This window comes from Tyto alba, unplaced genomic scaffold, assembly GCF_018691265.1.
Source record: "Tyto alba isolate M040663 unplaced genomic scaffold, T.alba_DEE_v4.0 Super-Scaffold_5, whole genome shotgun sequence".
Classification (NCBI taxonomy): domain Eukaryota; kingdom Metazoa; phylum Chordata; class Aves; order Strigiformes; family Tytonidae; genus Tyto; species Tyto alba.
In genome coordinates, this window is record NW_024881326.1 from 14,328,307 (window position 1) to 14,347,829 (window position 19,523).

General features: G+C 55.1%; 3 protein-coding genes across 5 annotated transcripts; 2 read left to right on the forward strand and 1 right to left on the reverse strand.

Annotated features, from left to right (window-relative positions):
• The first annotated feature begins 592 nt into the window (after positions 1 to 592).
• Positions 593 to 6,413, forward strand: IGBP1 (immunoglobulin binding protein 1). Of its 2 annotated transcripts, none has more exons than XM_033001435.2 (6): positions 593 to 796; positions 954 to 1,265; positions 3,195 to 3,390; positions 4,407 to 4,492; positions 5,499 to 5,611; positions 5,882 to 6,413. In XM_033001435.2, the coding sequence occupies exons 1-6, from the start codon at positions 609 to 611 to the stop codon at positions 6,028 to 6,030; spliced, it is 1,044 nt and encodes a 347-aa protein (XP_032857326.1). In that variant the 5' UTR covers positions 593 to 608; the 3' UTR covers positions 6,031 to 6,413. The 2 variants fall into 2 exon arrangements, with proteins under 2 accessions (XP_032857326.1, XP_042663362.1); XM_042807428.1 differs by having other exon boundaries at positions 5,885 to 6,413.
• A 1,921-nt stretch (positions 6,414 to 8,334) lies between these two features.
• On the forward strand, positions 8,335 to 12,393 carry LOC116963760 (diacylglycerol O-acyltransferase 2-like). Its single transcript, XM_033001378.2, has 8 exons — positions 8,335 to 8,374; positions 10,102 to 10,230; positions 10,305 to 10,412; positions 10,655 to 10,725; positions 10,842 to 11,046; positions 11,619 to 11,793; positions 11,871 to 12,073; positions 12,239 to 12,393. Exons 1-8 carry the CDS (start codon positions 8,335 to 8,337, stop codon positions 12,391 to 12,393), a joined length of 1,086 nt encoding a protein of 361 aa, XP_032857269.1.
• A 1,455-nt stretch (positions 12,394 to 13,848) lies between these two features.
• On the reverse strand, positions 13,849 to 19,523 carry P2RY4 (pyrimidinergic receptor P2Y4). Of its 2 annotated transcripts, none has more exons than XM_033001332.2 (2): positions 19,391 to 19,523; positions 13,849 to 15,537 (listed from the first exon to the last, which is right to left on the reverse strand). In XM_033001332.2, exon 2 carries the CDS (start codon positions 15,519 to 15,521, stop codon positions 14,397 to 14,399), a length of 1,125 nt encoding a protein of 374 aa, XP_032857223.2. In that variant the 5' UTR covers positions 15,522 to 15,537; positions 19,391 to 19,523; the 3' UTR covers positions 13,849 to 14,396. The 2 variants fall into 2 exon arrangements, with proteins under 2 accessions (XP_032857223.2, XP_032857234.2); XM_033001343.2 differs by lacking the exon at positions 19,391 to 19,523 and adding an exon at positions 19,267 to 19,370.

A 19,523-nucleotide genomic window follows, 5' to 3' on the forward strand; every position in this document is an offset into this window, starting at 1 on the left:
GCACGGCGAATGGGAACCTGAACCCACAGCTCCTCAGGTTTTTACGAGCAACTTTTTATCAAGCTATCTCACGTAGGTATGAAGAAAACAAAGAGAGTAAATCATAAACGGACTCATTCTTGGAGGCTGAGTGCTTCCAGCCAGCCCTGGAGTCTTATTACTCCATATACATTTATCACGTCTAGGTCAATTACCTGTGTTTCTAAGGCACCACTAAAAACCCAGCTTTAACGCTTACGTGCCTTATGCCTGTGTAATTTTCAGAGATACTGTATGAAGGGGCTTTGGAGCTAAATAAAAAAGAAAGGAGAAAGCCTGCTTATGTTTTGTAATAATACAGAAGAAACGGAAGGTGCTGTGCTTAAAAAACCACTACCGAGTGTTTGCGCTGTGCATGGCGTGCTGCCGGCACCGCCTGTCAGGTGTAGGGGGTCCCCGGGCGATCCCAGGACCCGGCGGGGCGACCCCGGGGTCCCGCGGGCCTCCGGCGCGCCCCTACAAAGATGGCGGCCTCCTCGTGTGCCCTCACCAAGATGGCGGCGTCGGGGTCGGGGGCCGCGGGCGGCCGACCCGGAAGTGGTTGGTCCGCGGCGCTTTCCCGGCCCAGCATGGCGGAGGGGGCGGTGGAGGGTCCGCGGCTGGCGGAGCTGTTGGCGGCGGGTCGGCGGCTCTGGGAGGAGGTGGAGGCCGGCGCCGAGCCGTCCTCGGGGGCTCCGGACGTGCAGGAGAAGGTGCGGCAGGGGCTGGACGCGCTGCAGCGGGCGGCCGCCATGGTGGCGCAGCTGGACTTGTTCAGGTGAGTGGAGGGGCCTGGGCCCGGGCGAGCCCGGTGACGCCTCCGTGGGTCCCGCTGCGGGTCCCGCCGCCTCCACACCGGCCCTCGGGCTGGCTGGGCTTCTTCGGGCCCGGGTGAAGCGGAGCAGGAACGAGAAGGCTCATCTCTCCCTTTGCAGCGAGAACGAGGAGCTGGAGGAGATCGCCTCGGCCGACCTGAAATACCTGCTGCTGCCCGCCTTGCTGGGGGCCCTCACGCTGAAGCAGGTTGACCTGAGCAGGAGGTTGGAGCACCTGGAGAGCGCTCGGGCCCACTTCTGGCGCTTCCTTAAGCTCTGCAGGAGCTACGGGCTGGGCAGCTTCCACCTGCCCCCTGCCGCCACCAGCCCCCCGGGAGAGGAAGATGACGGGAGCCCGTCCCCGGGGGGCCCCGCTGCTGCCCAGCCCAGCCTGGTGTCCATGGCATTGAGCAGGCAAGCCAAAATCGAAAGGTAGGCTCTTGCTTTCCTGTGTTTAAAAGTTTTTGGGAATCCGTGTAAGAGAAGGGGAGATCCTTAGGCAGCGCAACATTGTACAGACAAGGACTGTCAGGAAAGAGCTCGATCCCTTGATACTGGAATACTTTGATCATTAAACATTCCTTTTGCAGCATGGGCTGCTTGTCAGCAGTTGGAGCTGTGCATCACCCCCTGAGTGCGAGTGAGTTTCGTCAGGGCTGCAGGTGGGGCTTTGGTTATGTGTGAACTTGCCCCCGGCTGAGGGCTTGTGTTTGCCTGTACCCTGAATCCTAGCACATGAAGGCAAGTGGGAGGTGCCAGTACTGCGAGTGCTGTCATAAGCAGGTTGATCGCGGTGAGATGTTGCAATTGTATTTACTTTCAGTGAAATGCACAGACTGCATGAACAAAGTTTTCCTAAGGCCTGTGTCACCATGCCAGCTCCAGACCTGGCTCACTCATCCTAGCTGCCTTTAGCCTTGCTCTCTGCGTGAGCATGGGATCCGGCATCCTGGGGAGCAGTTTGGGATTACAGTGCTCAACTGAAGAGAACTTAACCCACTGCGTGGTGTAAAGGCAGATGTGAATGTAGTAGTTTGATTTGTTTCCCTGCAGGAAGGGACTGGGCCATCAGGTACTCGGCCAGTTAAGACGTATTTTTGGGGGTTCTTGTGGATGGGCTTGTTTTTTAGAGCGACTCTTGTGTGCTCCTTGTCCTTTCAGCTCCTGTAGGTTTCTAATCCGTACTTCTTACTGTTCGTTCTTCAGGTGGCACTGTAACTGAAGGAAGTGGGACACAAGGATTTAGCCTGGAAGTGTATTATATAGGTAGTTCCCCCCTTAAATTTCTGAAAAGGTCAAAAAATCCAGAAAGCCAAAATTATATTAAAAAACAACCCACAAAAACACCTGAGAGAGAAATTGGAAAAGTGTTTTAATCTGCCTTATAAGCAGCTTCTTGATATCTTTGTGTCATATAGAAGCAACTCAGAATAGCTATTACACTGGTTTTCTCAGTGAAGGAGATGATGAACTAAAGTCCAGTTTTCCCCAGGAGACTAATGTTGCCAGGCTTGCCTAATTTAACCTGGGAGGCTTAATATTGAAGGGTTGCTCAACTTTTAGGAGAAGAAACAATTGAGAGAGATGTCTTAAGTTTAAACTGTCATCTTAAAACTGCTTTTAACATAGAGGAGACACTTATTACAACAGTAAACCATCACAACCTCCCTTTTTGTATACTCTTTTATTTTAAAATACATGAAATAATGTTAAACCTCTTACAGAGAGTAGTAGAGATCCTGTGTAATGTCTAAATTTGAGTTAACAGGTGGAAGTGATGGAAAAGATGGGAGGAAGAGATTTTGGTGCTGCATGTGTGTATATAACTGTGCATTTTCAAAGCCTTTTTTAAGCAGATTGGAACTCTTCTATAGCTTTCATTTGTCAAAAACCTTCTGTTCTCAGTGAGATGAGGTGGGAAGATGGATCCCCCAGCTTGGTGTTTTGCCTCTTGCTCACGCATCGTTAGCGGCCATCAGTAAATGGCAACCAGTATGATCTGGTGCTGCCAGTGCCCTTCCTCTTCTTAACAGGTACATTCCTGTAAGTCTCTAGTTTACTTCTATAGGATTCTTACTCAGTTGTTAAATGAGTGGGTCCCACTTGCACAAAGGAATTTGTCAAAAATGTGAGGAGGAGCTTTATGAATACCTGGGATTTGCATACCCTAATGAGCACTGGTCAGAAACTGGTACCTCTGTGACGAGCACTTAGAAAAGGGGATTGGGGCAGGAGGTAGCTCTCTGACTACATTTGATTGAATTTCAAGAAATAGGAAATTGTTTATTGTAGAAAACACTGTATTAGTGCTGGCCAAGAGAAGGGTTATTTAATGATCTCATTTTGTTCTCTTTGAGACAGATATAAGCAGAAGAAGGAAGTGGAGAACAGATTGGCCTCTATGAGAACCTTTGTGGAGAGCGGGCAAGCAGACGAGGACCAGATACGGGAATTTTACATACTACAAATCCAGAAATGGATCAACACCAGCCTGGAGGAAATTGAGAGTATTGACCAAGAAATGGTCATCTTGAGGAGCAGAGGTGCAGCGAAACAGGTGTGAGATCTCTTTTGAACTGCAGATCCTGTGAACTGTGGGTAGTCAGACCTGGTGATAGACACTGTTGTGGGTAAATGAACCACAGAGGAATTCAGTAGCAGTTATGTGAGTTTTATTCTGTGAATTCTTGATTGAAATTTAGCTCAACCACAGCACAAGCAGATGGGGTTTGGTTTAATTCTGAATGGGCAGTGGTCTGATTTTTAGATTAGTCGCTGTCTGCTGCTGCCACACATTCTAGACAGTCATGGCTGGTGAAATACTAGAGCATTGAATATCAGAGCTGAACTGGTCTGCGTGCAAAGGCTTTTCTCCACTTTGCTGAGTTCTGCCAGACCATTAACTCTAAAAATGAAATACATTTTTAAATTAAAAAATACCTTTGTGATTTCTTTCAAACCTATGCTTCTGGTCTACAGTGTGTCCAGATGTTATAGGAATAAATGCCCATTCTGAATGATGAAAGCCTTTCATAGATCTGCAATTTCTGTGTAGAATAGCATTTCCGGGCTTTGTGTTACTTGCCTAAAATGTCTGTCTAGAAATAAAAAATCATAATGTGCTGACATAGACCAGAGTGCAGCCTGGTTGGCACAGCTGGTTTGTGCAGCTCATTACTGGCATTGCAGAACTCTGCTCTTGTGTAGTGCCCTGGGTTATATCATTGGGAATGATGAGCTCTGCTTGCTTCAGAATGTACTGCATTTTATCCCTGGGAAAAATAAGCTATATTTCATGCTTTGATCTGAGCCGATCTGGTTTAGCTCTGTCAGCTTCCCACTTTGATCAGAGTGGGTGTAACAACAGCACAAAGAGAAGTGATTTGTAGAAGCTCACAGATGGAGTTCATGATTTAAACTGGATTAAGGCCTGAATTGCCCATCTTGGGATGTTGCTCTGACAGCAGAGGCATTTCTCTTCTACAAGACCTTTAATAACTTGTTTGGGGCGGGAAGCAGAGAAGGGGATTCTCATCTACATAATTATCTTATGACTATTGTTTGCATCTTCAGTCTTCAGCACCACCACACGGTACTTCTCGGCAAGCCAGGGCTCCATTGAAACCTTTCATTCTTACCCGGGATGCTGCTCAAGCTAAGTATGTTTTCTGATTATTTAGACATGGTATGAGGCAGTGCTCTGTTCTCACAGCAAGCCTAAGATACCCTTTCAGATGCAGAAAACCAGTCATTACCTTCAGGCAGCGTGTGGCATCGAGATGGCACGTGTTGTACATCTCAGCAGGGGATAGGGGGAATGTCTAATGCATTTCTTGAACTTTCTCTGATTTCTTCAGTTAACAGCATGCTCCAGTGTCTTGGCTAATGCTGTTTCTTCCTGTTGGGATGGCAGAAGAGGAGATCATGTTAAGCAAATGTTACTGTGTTAGTCAATAGGCCATGTGCTTGCTGTTTGGTAAACTGTGAAGAGGCGAAGCTTATCTGGCTCTCTAATCTCTATGTGATATAACAGGATTGTTCTTCACTGTTAAAATAAAGAGCCCTGCAGTGAGAAGCACATGTGGTCTCATAATCTAATGTAAACTCTGGAAGATTTCAGTGAATTCACATTAGTGATCTTAGGGGCTGGGAAGATAAGATACCTGCCAGAGAATCATCATCAGTCACAATAATACAGATTTTAACTGTAAGGCTTTCCCTAGGGTGTCACGATCTTAACACTTTGTGCCACCACGAGATTATCGCAAGGACCAGATTTCTTGTCACATTTTTGACATCATTTGCCCTGAGCCTCCCATATAACTATTTTGCCAAGCCATACCTAATTCGGTTCCCAGGGGCCTCCTTGGCAAGCTGTGCTAGCAGAGTGTGTTCTCCTTTGGCTTGGAGAAGCGATTCAAGGTCTTTGGACTAGAGCAGCCCTCACCTCTCTAAACAAGCAGGATGAACTCTTTAAATGCTGTTATGGCGATGTTGCTGGCAAGTCTGTTGCTGAAGGCCCAGGCTGTATCAAGCCCTCCTTGAGAACATGCCTTATGTTAGTACAAACTGGATTACAGAGTAGTTCTGTGCATGGTTGTCTATGTTTCCGCGCATTTGTAGCGATGAAAAGTGCTGCCTTTGACTGTCTGTCTCTTCCTGTAGAGTGTTTGGTGCTGGATATCCCGGCCTGCCTACTATGACTGTGGATGACTGGTACGAGCAGCGCAGAAGGCAAGGAGTTGTGTCTGGTCAGAGTGCACCTCAGAGAGCACCGGGTATGGAGTGGCAAAGCAAAGACTGGAATAGAGAATTTGGGAAGTCTCTTGAGGGGGAGGGTGAATGGGAATGTGTTCAGGGTGTAAAACATCCAATGACTGAGGAAGAGTAAGAGCTGACTTTACTAGGCTGTGAGAATAACTGGGTTGCTAGACTTTAGCAATTCCTGCTTTCTGTCTAGACAGCTCCTGGCAGGGCTTCCGTTTTGAGGACCTGACATTGGATCTGTCACTGTCTTACTGCCCCTCACTCTTGTTCTTGACCTGCAGCAGGTATAACTGACGAAGAGTTGCAGAAGCAGCAACAGGAGAAAAAAGAAGAGGAGGATGATGAGGAAGCTCTTCAGAAAGCTCGGAACTGGGATGACTGGAAAGATACACACCCAAGAGGCTATGGCAACCGGCAGAATGTGGGGTGATGCTCTTGCTGCAGAGGGAGCAGGGCCTGGAAATGCTGTAAGAATTGCCTGTGTCCTGGAGATAGAGGAGTAAATACACTGTACATATGTGGAGGTATCCATGGGTTCTCTGGGATGCACCAGAGCCAGAGGAGTAAACATGACAGTTTGCTTTGGTTTACATTAAATATCAGACTGAGTGCACTGGTCATGTACAGTGATACCCCAGAGCTCCTCTCAGGTGGAGCTCCTTCTGAGGTGTCAGGCTGCCTCTGTTCTCCCAGTCAGAGGAAGTCCATGAAAGAAAAGTACATGAATTTGGACACTATTCTTTATATTGTGGGTGGATGTATTTATTTTTTGTCTCTATATTTTAAGCAAAATAAAATCTCTTGTGCTGCCTAGTTCTTGCTGTGAAAATCCCTTGCTCTACATGCTAGGGTCTTCCAGAGCAAGCCTGTAAGGCTGGTTTCTAGCAACCGAGGGAGTTGGGGGTGGGATGTAGTCAATGTCAGATGGCCAGGGCTTTTTGACCGAAGCTCCTTGCAGTGCAGCATTCACCTCAGCAGGAAGGTCTGTACGCAGCGGGGAGTGCAGTGGCCTTTCCCCACGCTCATCCTGCTGTTCCTTCCTGAGGAGGCAGATGGAAGCGGTTGGGATTTCTGTGTTAAGCAGATCAGGTATTTTGGGGGCAGTGTCTTCAAGTGCTGATACTACACATAGTACAAATACCTTAACAGAAATATTTATGCTTTTGCTTGGTGTAATGTGGGGTCTGTGTGGCTATAGCATACATAACACACAGCACCTGTGTACTCCGGACCCTCTCAGGGAGCCCTGCAGGGGCTAACGCTGGGACAAAAGGTGCTGTATTTAAAAGCAAAGTAGTGCACAGGTTGTCAGTGTGCTTTGAAATCTACTTACAGGTTAACCCCGAAGGGGTGAAAACCTCTTCTGGATTCCTCTGAAAGTAGTTTAAATAGCTGCTGGCACTAATCCTGAGCTGAGCGAGGAGAGCGCGTGACGGGTCTGCCGTACCTGGCACTGACCCAGCCCGCAGCAGGCCTGCTCCTGGGCCAGAGAGTGAGGAACCACGGCTGGAAGCTCGAGTTGCCCAGCATGGGCTGGTGGCGGTGACTGTGGTGGTTCTAAACCTGTTATAAACGTTGGGATTAAAAAAACAAAGCAAGCATCGCTGCTGCTTGTGCATGTGGCAGTGTGTTACCTGGAGCAGGCCACAAGGCATTTACCATATTTGATTTGGTGCCACCAGGTTCATCATCAGAGTGCCTCCTTACCTCTGGGGACAGTGGGATTTAGAAAGAATTTGGGTTTTTTTCTTCCTATCAGCATGATTCAAGCACACCTGAGAGGCCAGCTAGGCTGCAGGAGAGCTTAGATGTTTTGTGTGGCGATCTCAGCCCCTCTTAATTGCTCTATACCTGTGAAGCTCTGGCTTCAGTGAATGCTGTTGCACTTTTTTTTCCGGATACTGAGTCTCTACAATTTACAAGAGCAGATTATGAGTTTTTGGGGGTTCCAAACATGTTTTTTACTTTAACACCACATACAATCCTATATGTGTATTTATCCCTTTCCCATACTGGATGTTAGCTGACTTTTCCTAGCAAGTAACTTCTGGAGTGGTAGATGCTGAGAAGTAGCTCTAGTGACTCGGATGCTGTGGATTTTCACTGTTCCTTTGGCTGTTGGCCTGAAGCCCCATCTCAGTGCTACTTTTGTGCTGCTTTTGTTTTCTTTTTTTCATGTTTTTTCCCCCCTCGTCCCCTCCAGTCACTGTTCCAGTTTTCCTGAGCTAGCAGGCAGGGCTAGCTGACCCTGGTGCCACCCTTAGGGGTGGAGGAGGAGGGGACGGGGCTGAGGGTCAGGGCCTGTCTGTCAGGCTGCGTTCCCACACTGCGGAGCGGGAGCTGCGGGATGACGTTTTCGGGCGGCTCTGGAGGGGAGTCACACCGGTAGAGTACGACAGTGGTTTGTGAAATACCCAAAGCGCGGACGGTACCATTCCCCGGGGGAAGGCAGCCCCAGCCGAGCTGCTGCTGGTGCTGGCAGCAGTGCCTTCCCGAGGTGCCTTTGCCACAGCAGCTCCTCGCCGCTTGACGCAGCTCCTCGTCCTCCCGAGGACCATCAGCTCTTCTCCTTGCTCTGCAAGCTGGGGCCGGAGAGGGTCCGCTCCCCTCCGCAGCAGACGGTTTACCTTGGATCAGCTGGTTAAAGCAGCTGGATACACAATCACCCTCCGCTATTTCCAAACTCGCCTTTTAACCTGCTGAACCAGGGTCTGGCACAGAACTCCCTGCCACCATGAAAACAATTTTTGCAGCCTGTTCCCAAAATCTTAGTGGTAAGATATTTCCAAAGCGTGTTGGGATGGTTTTTGATGCTTTGGCGATGCGAGTGGCTGGTCAGGCAATTAGTGTTTGTTGTCACCATTGTCTTATGCTTTAGACTGCTTAGGGGAAAGGGAGGTGTTCAGAGCAACTTGGGGTTAGCAGCAATAGAGGAGAACATACAGTTGCTCAACAGGAATGAAATTTCTGACAATGCGTTCAGTAATGTTGCTCCTGTAAGATGCTCCAGAGTGCTGCAAATTCCCCTTCATCTTTCCTTCCTGCCCCGGGCTTCGGAGTTTGAATTTCTGGGTTTGAAGAGGCTCCTGTCACTGCAGACTGGGCTGGCAGCAGAGCCCCTGGGGTTTCTCCGTTTTCCGTCTGCGGTCTGGACGTTCATGGAGTGCTTCAGGAGGGAGCTAGAAAAAGGAACTAAAAAAAGCAACTGTTTGGTAGGCACAAGTTTGCTAGGCAGAGCTCTGTATCTCCCCTGGCAGAAAAACGGGGCTTTGGAAAGTTGACAACAGCAGGGCTGTGTGGGCAGTTGGGCTACTGGGGACGCCTCGCTGGGCATGCAGGGATGGGCAGGAGGGATCGCTTAAAGCACGGCATGCTGCTTGGGGGAGAGGGAAAACAATTCTTCAATGCTGGTGACGGCTTCAGTGTTTAATTTATTTCAGTTGTCCCATTCATAGTTTGGATTGAGCTGGGAAGAGTTGAAACTCCACCAGCCACCCAAACCAGGGTTTGGTGGTTCTCCTCTGACATGGGGGTCCCACTGGGGATCTGAGTGTCCCCCACGCAGGGAGCCATGGGGACAGGTCTGCTTCTGTCTCACCCTGAGCATCTCTGGCCAGCATGATGCTGATTTGGGGTTATTTTCCCAAGAAAACAAGGCTCTTGTGACACTGTGACACAAGAGGTATCTCGCTACAGTCACAGTGGTGGCTGGGCCGGGTGGTCTCGGCTGCAGTGGACCTTTGGCCAGGAGCAGTTCGCCGGAGGGACCGGCACTTTGGGCTCTTTTCGGGGAGGAGGGATGGGGCCACACGTGGAGTTTGGATCCTGGCACTTGGCCTGGGACAGTTAATGGTTCACCAGGGTCAGCTGGAGGGAACGGGGTGGCAGGGGGAGTGGAGTGGCTGCAGGCTGCTGGACTGTCCCTCGTGGGAGGCTTGTCGGGGATGGCCAGCCTTGGCCAACCTGCCTCAGCCCCTGGCCACTGTCCTTGGCACTTGCTGGGGGGCGGACGCTGCCCCACGCCTCCCTGCTACACCAGCTGAGAAAGCCCGGAATTCTCTGTGAGCCTGAATGTGCCAGGGAGGGCACGGGGAACGTCCTGGCCTTCGGGGAGCTTGCCGTGGTGTGGGATGTGCTGCTGCACTCGGCTCTGCTGGTGCACCCAGGCTCACGGACGTGTTTGGGCTTAGGGTGTTCCCAGCCTGCCAGCTGCCCCCTGCTCAGAGCAGGGCTGGCCACAGAGTAGCCTCAGGTTGCCCAGGGCCACCTCCTGGCATGGTCTGGAGCTCTCTGGGGATGAGCATCCCCAATCCCATCCCTGTCCCATCCCTCCTCACCCAACTGCTTCACCTTTCCCATCCTAACCCTTGCCCCCATACCCCAACCCCGGCAGCCACTGGTACCACCAGATTCGTGTGTATCCCCCCCCCCGCCAGCTCAGTGAGACAGCGTTTGTGCAACCCGTGCTGTTTTGGGCTGGGTGCCCTGTCCCTCCCCGCAGGCAGCCGCGCCAGCATCCAGACCGCCCTGCGCACCCTGCTCGCAGCACCCTGGCCCTCGCAGCGGGATGTCCGCTCCTGGCTCCAGCTCCTCTCCGTCTTGCAGTGGGTGCTCAGCTTCCTGCTGCTGGGTGAGTAGGGGGCTGCGGGGGGGTCCCAGTGGGACGGTTGCCTGCCTGCTCACCCCGCTGCCTGGCTCCCGCAGGAACCGTCAGCCTGCTGCTCCTCATCTACCTGGTGTTCACCAGCTTCTGGCCCATCTCTGCACTCTACCTGGCCTGGATCATCTTCGACTGGGACACACCGGAGAAAGGTGGGGACAGGCAGAGCCGCCCTTCCTCCAGCTTTGCAGCAGGATGGGGTATGGGGGTTCCCCATTTCTCTGGGTCCATCCCAGCATGGCAAATAGGGAGCACCACGTCCCACCCGATCCTACCCTCATCAGCATCGTGGCAGGAAGAGAGGGATGTGGCGGGTCTGTGGGGAGTGTTTCCTGCAGGTCCTGCTGCCCACTGGGGTGGGTGTCATGTCCTGCCGTCCCCCTCCGGTTTGCAGGTGGCAGGAGGCTGCCGTGCCTGAGGCGATGGCCCGTGTGGAAACACTTCCGGGATTACTTCCCTGTGAAGGTACGGTGTGGGGAGCCGGGGTGCCACGGTGGGGTGTTCGTGCAGGCCCTGGTGGTGGTACCAGCCGAAAGGATGTGCCACCGTTATGTCCCCACGACCCCCTTTTGTTCCCACAGCTGGTGAAGACTCATGACCTGTCCCCCAGCCACAACTACATCATCGGCTCCCACCCCCACGGCATCCTCTGCGTCGGTGCCTTCTGCAACTTCATCACGGGTTCCACGGGCTTCGGGGAGATGTTCCCGGGCATCCGGCCCTTCCTCACCACCCTGGCCGGCAACTTTCGCCTGCCCGTCTTCAGGGAGTACCTGATGAGTGGGGGTGAGTGTCCGTGGGCAGCAGGGGGGCAGCTGCCTGTCACCCTGCCCTCGTGGGCAGCCCTGCAGGCATGGGTGGCCAGCTGTGCTGAGTGGGTGCCCTGGGGACGCACCCCTTGCCTGTCCTGCTCCTGCCCAGCTCTGCCTGTGCTCAGGCAGACACGAAGGGGGCAATGCCCATGGGCAGAGGGGCTCCAGGGAGGGTCCCCGGTCCCATCTATGGGAAACCCGGGACTGACAGCCTCTGTGCTCCCCAGGAGCGGGCAGGGCAGGGGTGGTGCTCTGCCTGCACCCTGCCAGAATTCCACCCTCACTTTGCTTGTGCCCTGCCTGCACCCTGACCGAACTCCACCCTCACTTTGTTTGTGCCCTGCCCGCACCCTGCTCGCAGGTCTTGGCAGCCTGGGGGACCCCACCTCTCCCTGGGAGCTCTTCCACAGCAGCGGGTGGCCTTGCACTGTCCCTTGGGTGGTCCCTGCGTGGTGCCCTCCAGGCATGGTCCCTTGGAGGGTCCCCATCGCCCGGGCACCGCATGGGCAGGCAGTCCCACAGCACCGGTGTTCCGCTCTGCTGCAGGCCTGTGCCCCGTGACACGCCGTGCCATCGGGTACCTGCTCTCCAAGAACGGCACCGGCAACGCAGTGGCCATCGTCATCGGCGGCGCGGCCGAGTCGCTCTCCTGCCGTCCCGGCGTCACCACGCTCATCCTGAAGAACCGCAAGGGCTTCGTCCGCATGGCACTGCAGCACGGGTGGGTCACGGGCCCCACCACCGCGAGGGTCCAAGGGTCCTGGCACCCCATCACCACCCACTATGTCCCCTCCGCAGGGCCTACCTCGTCCCCTCCTTCTCCTTTGGGGAGAACGACCTCTTCCGCCAGGTGGTCTTTGAGGAGGGCAGCTGGATGAGGAGCATCCAGCTGCGCTTCCAGAAGATGATGGGTTTTGCTCCCTGTGTCTTCTACGGCCGGGGTCTCACCTCCGTCCGGTCCCGGGGCTTCCTTCCCTACGCCAGACCCATCACCACCGTGGGTGAGCATTGCCCACCGGGGCAGGGAGGACCCCCAGGAGGTGGAGGGGTGGAGGAGGAGGACACCCAGCAATGGGTGGCATTGGAAGGCAACGCTCGGCTCGTATCCTCAGTGAGCCGAGCACATCCCCATGCCACCAGCCTGACCTTCCTCCCCCTCCCGGCAGTGGGGGAGCCGGTGATGGTGCCCAAGATTGAAGACCCAAGTCGCGAGACGGTGGACATGTACCATGAGATGTACATCCGCTCCCTGCTCAAGCTCTTCGACGAGAACAAGACCAAGTATGGGCTGTCAGAGACGGATGAGCTGCACATCATCTGAGCGCGGCCAGCGCCAGTGGCCAGATCCTGGCTCACAAGGGCAACTGGCTCTTGCGGGTGGGGATTTCAGCCAGCCTGGCACAGGGGACACGTGGGGGACAGTCCCCACTCCAGCCTTCTGCTCCTCCGGCCGAAAAACCTGAGCGGGAGGTGGGAGGAGAGGAGGAAGCGAGGGGAAGGGGAGATTGGGAAAGGGTCCCCCTTGAAAGGGGTTTGGAGGCTGCGGGTGACACAACTGTCCCCCAAGGACATGGGGTTGATGTGGGGGGGGCTGGTGCAAAGCTGGGAGCCAGCAATGGGCATGGTGCCCCTGAGATAACCAGAACACCACAAGCTGAGGGAGGGAGGTGTCATGGGAGGAGGGAAAGAAATGGGCTCTTTGGGGTGGCATCCTGGGAAGAGACCCCCCCCTGGGGTGGAGAGGGGACACTCTTGGACTTGGGGACTCATGGAACTGGCCTCAGCTGGGACCATGGAGCCTTGGGTGGGGGCAAGTGCTGCTCTAGCCCCACATGAGCCTTTTCCACCACCTCTGTACCCAATACAGATTTCCAACCTCCCCCCCCCAGTGCTGCCTGTGTGTGCTAGGGGGGCAGAATCAGTGGTGCTGCGGCTGTACCCCCAAGCTCCCTGGGCAGGTGGACATACCACCTGCCTGTGTCCCCTCCCTGGCAATTCCACCTCCAGGGCTGGGGCTGTGCTTGGCAGGGACCCTTGAACTGCTCAGGTGCAACCAAGCAGCTCCTGGGTCCACCTGGGCCATGTCAGGTATAATGGGAGGTGAGGGGCAGCAGCTGTTCTTACTGGCTTAACTGGGCTTAGGAGAAGGGTCTCTCTCTCTGATTTCGACTTAGTGGTGAGTGAGGGGCTCTCTGGGTACCGCTCTCTGGTGGGATGGGGATGTTGGACTGGGACGTGGCGTCCCTGGGGCCCTCTCCCTCCCTGGGCAGCTCCTGGTGGGATGTTGCTGTGTGTGGCCAGTGCCATGCTCGTGGTTAGGGGGTGACACCCCGATGATGCTATGGATGTCCCTTCCCTAGGCGTGTGCTGGCAGGGCTCATGGGGGGCAGCCCCTCCCGGGGCTCCCCATGGTGAGGACAGGCCCATCCCATCCCTGCCTGGGCTGGCGTGGGACAGTCACCATTGCTGATAGCCATCTCTCATCTGCTCCTCTCTGCGCAGGCATTTGGTCAAACAAAAGGGCTGGGTAAACATTTGGAAAGCAAACACCCATAAAGGCAGATTCCCAAGGACTCTTCCGTCACCACAGTTGTCACCACGCCAGCTCCTCATTCTGAACCTGCCCCAGCACCGGCGCTGAGGCGGCGGGTGGCTTTTGTCTGCTCTTGAACACTTTCTGGGCTGAGGGTGGGCATCTCGTCCCTCTTCCTTCTGCTACAGGGAGAAATAGGTCTGGGTGTAGAGAAAGGGGAAGGGGTTTTATTGTGGGGTTTCAGGCAGTGAGTTCCCTGTTCCATGTCCCTCCCCACCTCTCCCATGGCCAGCGGTGTGACAGGGGTATCTCCTCTTATTATTTGCCAGACACATGAGGGACCCAGCGCCGGCTCTGTCCCCAGGTTCAGTCTGGTCCCCGGACGTCACTGTTGAGCAGACTGAAAGGGCTGTGCATGCCCAGGGAGCAACCAGTGTCCCTTCTCTTTAGTGACCTGCCAGCTCCCACATGTCCCTAGGAGTGCCTCGGGATGGGACATCAGCCTGCCTCCCCAAAAGGGCTTTCTCAGCATCCTTCCCACTCCCACAGGTGCACAGTGGCTGTCCTGCCCTGAGTGTCACCAGCACCCTCTTCCCATGGCATCCCGGGGCAGGGCTGGGACAAGCCCCATGGCCACTGGCCCTTAGCCCTGCGGTTTCTGCCCCTGCAGAGGCTGGGCAAGGGCAGGTCAGGGTTGGGGATCTGGGGGTGCCAGGGTGCCCACGTGGAGCCTGGAGAGGCTGCAACTCCTGGAGACCAGGGATGAGGTTACTGGAACCCCCTTTGGCCCCTCAGCACCCACCTCTGCCCTGTGCTGTCCCTGCCCCTTGGGTGTCACTGTCAGTGTGGCTGCCACCTGCGATGTTGTCTATGGAGGGGGATACCAGGGCCAGGTTGCACATGGGCATGGGCCGTAGGCGCTGGGCTGGCCCCCGGCGCAGCCGCCCCCGGTACTTGTCCCCAACCATGAAGTACAAGATGGGGTCGAGGCAGCTGTTGATGCTGGCCAGGGGCCGAGTGATCTTGTAGGTGAAGTTGATGATGTTGAGGGTCAGGCAGTTGGCTTGGAAGTAGCGGGAGGTGTAGTAGATGGTCCGAGTGATGTGGAAGGGCACGAAGCAGATGGCAAAGACACTGAGCACAATGATGATCATCTTGATGGAGCGCTTCTTGTAGGAGGGCATTCGGGGGCTGGGGCTGGAGAAGCTGGACTTGCAGAGTCTCTTGGCCATCAGACAGTAGCAAAGGACAATCACCAGGAAGGGGACCCCAAAGAGGAGGGCCATGACAGAGGAGCTGTAGTGCACATAATGGTCGAACTCCTCCGGCTTGGTGGTGTCGTGGCACAGGGTGCTGTTGCCCTTGGAGCTGGTGGTGACAAAGATGAGGTTGGGGATGAGGCAGATGGTGACAACAAGCCAGGCACCCACGCAAATGATGCGGGCATGCTTGGTCTTCACCCACTTCAGGGAGCGGATGGGGTGGCAGATGCCCATGTAGCGGTGGATGCTGATACACGTCAGGAAGAGGATGCTGCTGTAGAGGTTAGCGTAGAAGAGGAAGCGCACGATCTTGCAGAGCCATTTCCCGAAGGGCCAGTTATTGCGGTCAGCGTAATAGTAGACCAGGGTGGGGAGGGAGAGGACATAGAGTGTGTCGGAGACGGCCAGGTTGAACATGTAGGTGGTGGTGGCGTTCCAGGGCCTCATTCTGAAGATGAACATCCACAGGGCCCAGGAGTTGAGGGCCAGGCCCACCACAAAGACAATGCTGTAGGAGACGGGCAGCAGGATGAACTTGAACTCCTCATTGAAGACGCACTTTGTCTCTGCCACGGCGGTGGTGTTTCCTCCTGGCCAGGGATCCAGCGTCGGTGTCCACAGGGCAACTGGGAACGTCCTCACTGAAGTGGCCATGTTCTCCGGGCCAGATCTAGGGGAGCAGTTAATAAAAGCGCATTAGTCGTTGATCCCGACCATTGTCAGGCACAAAGCGTGGAAGGGAGCCAAAGATGCCAGATTTTCCCCCCCTCCAGGAGCTCCGGCCACTTTGATGGTTCTCTGGTTTTTCTCAGCTCGCGCGTTCGGGCCTCGCGGGGAGCTGGGGGAGGCTTGACAAATCCTCCCCTTCGCAGCCCCCGCAATGACACCCATTAATCATCCCTTTGAGCAGCGCGCAGTGACACCAGCGCCGCGTGGAGCCGGGAAGCGTGCCTGAGACAGAGGACCGCGCCGGCCCCGCCGGCCAGCAGCCCCATGGCGAGCCGAACAATGAGACCTTTATGAGCAACAGCAGCCCCCGGTCGGTGCCAGCGCAGCCTCTTGGAAGCCGGCTCAGCCTAATTGGCACCATCCTGACAATGCTGCTCGTCCCAGAGGGCTCCTTGACAGAAGAAAGGCGGGAGGAGAAGAAAGGCTTGTCTGGGGGAATATTATGGCCCAGAGAAATCCTCAGGGGGGCTGTTAAAGGAGCCTTTGGGAGAGAGCGTCCCTGGATGGTGAGGGGCCTCCAGCTGCCGGGTATTCTCCGTAGGAGAGGGATGATCTAAGCTCTGCAGAGAGGAGCTGCACCGGAGCCAAGTCCCAGCCCAAGACGGCACAAGTTCATAAGGAAAGCAGGACGTTTCCCCCTCTCTTCAGCGTTAGGATCAAAGGCTGGGATCTGCATCCTCCTGGCACATTGGGCCCTGGGGCTGAGGCGTGAGGGTGTGCTGTCAAAGGGTTCTGTTCGCCTCTCAGGATGTGTTCAGAGCCCACTCTCCAGAGGGAAGAAGGAGCTTCTGCCTCCATCATGGTGTCCAGCAAAGCAATGATGAAGGCTGCCTGTGCCTTGGCCCCTCCGTGCCCACCACTATCCCTGGAGAAGCGATTTTGGAGCAGCCACTTCTGCTGGCTGAGGATGGATGCTCAGATGAGTAACCTGGGAGCAGGAGCATCTGCCATGCTGCCAGCAGAGACAAAGGTGTAGCCCAAACTGCATCTGATAGAGAGAGCACTGGTATGTCTCCAGTTTCTGTTTGTCCAGAGCTCACCCAGGAGGTGATGGGCTCTGAGACGGAGGAGGACTTGAGGCTCAGGGAGATGATGTGTGTTAGTGGGATGCTGGTGTCGGTGGTACAAGGTGGAAGGCTGCGTCCTCTCAGGCTTCTCCATCCCTTGCCTCCCTCATCATCCCCCTCCTGTTTGCCCCTGTGCAGCTTGGCAGCTTCTTGTGGCAAGTGCTGTTGGCAGGAATATCCCGTAGGGTGTATCCATGGGGCCAGCTGAGCTGCGATCCAGCTTCTCCCTGCAAAGCCCCACCTGGAGAGACATCCCTGGCTTTACAGAGATGATGATAAATGAATCAGCAGGCAGATGGGCAGGCGGGTGGCCGTGGGACCGGCCCCTCCGTGACACACGCATCCCCGTGCCCTCTGTTTGCATTGTGGGCTGTGCTGCAGCTTCAGGCCCACATTAAACACCCTGTAGCTTCCTTCCCGCTGCGGCTGGTGCAGGCAGCTGCCTGGTTTTATTACAGGGATGAGTTCAGAGAGCAACAGGCAAGTCCTGATCAAACATTAACAGTGGGAAGAATTTGCTCTGTTTTCCCAAAACCAGGAGGTAAAAGCAGCTGGTAGGAAACCCTGAGCCTCCAAGAGCTGATGCCAGCGGTGGTCTCACGGGGTGCTGTGCTGGTTGTGTTGGATCCAGCCCAGCAGCTGTGTCTTCTCAAGCTGCGATGCTGCTGAGGACAAGGAGACACCAGGAAATTTGTTTTCTTCTAACCTCTGAGTGCAAGAGAGCATGAAGTTTTGAGCCTGATCAGACCGGAGGTGCTGCAGGGTTCAGTGACCAAAGCCAATGTCCATGACATAGGTCAACAGACAGCTAAGATATGAAGAAGTCAATAAATAAAAAATAATAATCTGGTGTGAGAAACATATAAGAAAAAAGCCTGAACAGCTGTGTAGTGCTGGGCTGCTCAGAGAAGTGTGCAGGTACATGGCTTCTGGCAGCTGATAAAGCCTGAGCACAGTCAGTGCTCAGCAGCGTGATTTAACTGTTCCTAAGCAAGCTTCCTTTGGGGGTAACCACCGAAAAATAAAAATGCAAAAGAAGATGACACTTGGCAAGCTTTATTTCAACAGGTTTCCTGCTTCCTCATCTTAGTCATGATCAAAATCTGCGGTTTAAATTACTGATTCACATCAGTCCACCCCGAGGACACGTCACTACCAGGCCCATTTCTACTCCTTGCTGACGTCCCCAGGAAGCTCTCTCTGGCCACAGCCTGTCCAGCGTGGGCTTTCCAAGGAGGCACTGAGCACAGCCACGGTGAGGTCTGAGCCAAGTGTTCGGGCTTGCTGCCGGGACGGGAGGTGGGAGGCAATGCAGGGAAAGGACATGGAGCTGGGGAGGCGATGCCTCCTCCTGCCCTGTCCGTTTTGTGGATGCACAAGGGCTGTGACTTTGGGCAATCCCTTGCCCGTGGGAAGCACATCCCCCTGGGACAGTGCCTGTGGGCTGGTCCCTGCCTGTACCCCGGGAAGCAGCAAGGGGTCCTGCAAAAAACCCACACGGCCATCCACCAGCAGAAAGGGGCTGGGACCGGCCACAAGGCCACGCATGGCGGGGCACGTGCTGCCCTTGGCCCTTTGCTGCAGGAACAGGAGCTCAGCCCTGGCTCCCAGCCCCGTGGCTGTACCCAGCCTGAACCCATCCTTTGGTCCTGTGGGCAGCACCGGCCCCGGTGGGAGCCGGTGGTCGCCCCCAGCCTGGGGTGCCCCCAGCCTGGGGTGCCCCAACAGCTGGCTGAGGCTCCTGCCCTAGGGATTTACAGGACTGTTGGAAAGGCACCAATGGAATGAATGAGTGGGGCAGCACGGAGAGCAGACTCTGCCCTGGAGCCAAAGTCCTGGTTTCTGGCAGGTTGGGATGAGGGGGGTCAGCAATTGGGGTGTAGCGGGCAGGAGCTTCAGAGTGGGCACATGAGAGTGGATTTTGGAGGAGAGTGAACTGTTGTTGAGGGGTGTGGGGCTGAGTGAGCCTGGGACCGGCTGCTGCTGGAGCACAGGAAAAACAGGGCTTTTCTTCTCGCCTAAGCTCTCAGAAATTGCAAAACAAGGGGAAATTATGCAAAACATCCTGCAGAAGGACCCTTGTCCCTAATCGCCACGTGGTTCATGCAGCCAAAGCCCCGGCACAAGGGGATCGTGACCTAATTTCTTTTCACTCCTTCCCTTTGACTGCAAGAACAGCCAAAGCACGATCTGCCTGTGCTCCCCCAGCACTGGTGCCTCCTCCCTGGGGATGCCAGCAGGGTTGGGTGCTTCTCTTGCTGCCCACCACGTCCCCTGTTCTGAGGTGACCCCCTTTCTCAGTGGGGTGGGAGGTGAGGGTTTCCTTTCACCCTTTGGTGGGCTGTCCCTGTGTCTCTGCCCTTTCAGGCTAAGCTGCAGCAGCCCGAGGACAGCTTTGCCCTGTGAGGAGACAGCGATTTGGGGGATGGAGAGGAAGATGAAGGAGAGAAAGTGGCCACACTAGCGAGGCTGAAGGCCCTTGGTGATGGGGGAAGGCAGTGAGTGTTAGAGAGAAAGATGCACAGAGAGAATTGGGGATGGTGGAGGCATGGGGAGAACTGGCTCACCCCCACCCCACACCCATCCAGCCCTGGGGATCCCACCTTCATCTCTTGAGGAGTCAAAGCTGGTCCCCACAGGGCCCCCCGAGTCTGGCTGGGTTTGCACGGCCACGGCGGGACCATCCTGGCTGCAGGTCTCCACCAAGCATGGGCTGCCCCGGCTCACCTGCGGTCCTGGGCTGGGGTGGCTCTCAGGAGCGGGACTCCCCCCGGGAGTGCCTGTCCCCCGCGGGGCTGGGGGCCATGCTGGAGAGGCTGCGGGCTGCCCTTGGCCGTGCCGTGCCGTGCCGTGCCGTGCC

What these genes read in the sequence shown, in the direction of transcription:
- IGBP1 (XM_033001435.2), top strand. Translation starts at nt 609, where the DNA reads ATGGCGGAGGGGGCGGTGGAGGGTCCGCGGCTGGCGGAGCTGTTGGCG. An exon ending in GCGCAGCTGGACTTGTTCAG is followed by an intron (nt 797 to 953) that starts GTGAGTGGAGGG and finishes CTCCCTTTGCAG; the next exon opens with CGAGAACGAGGAGCTGGAGG. An exon ending in AGGCAAGCCAAAATCGAAAG is followed by an intron (nt 1,266 to 3,194) that starts GTAGGCTCTTGC and finishes TCTTTGAGACAG; the next exon opens with ATATAAGCAGAAGAAGGAAG.
- LOC116963760 (XM_033001378.2), top strand. Translation starts at nt 8,335, where the DNA reads ATGAAAACAATTTTTGCAGCCTGTTCCCAAAATCTTAGTG. An exon ending in CTGTTCCCAAAATCTTAGTG is followed by an intron (nt 8,375 to 10,101) that starts GTAAGATATTTC and finishes CCCTCCCCGCAG; the next exon opens with GCAGCCGCGCCAGCATCCAG. An exon ending in GGAGTACCTGATGAGTGGGG is followed by an intron (nt 11,047 to 11,618) that starts GTGAGTGTCCGT and finishes GCTCTGCTGCAG; the next exon opens with GCCTGTGCCCCGTGACACGC.
- P2RY4 (XM_033001332.2), bottom strand. Translation starts at nt 15,521, where the DNA reads ATGGCCACTTCAGTGAGGACGTTCCCAGTTGCCCTGTGGACACCGACG.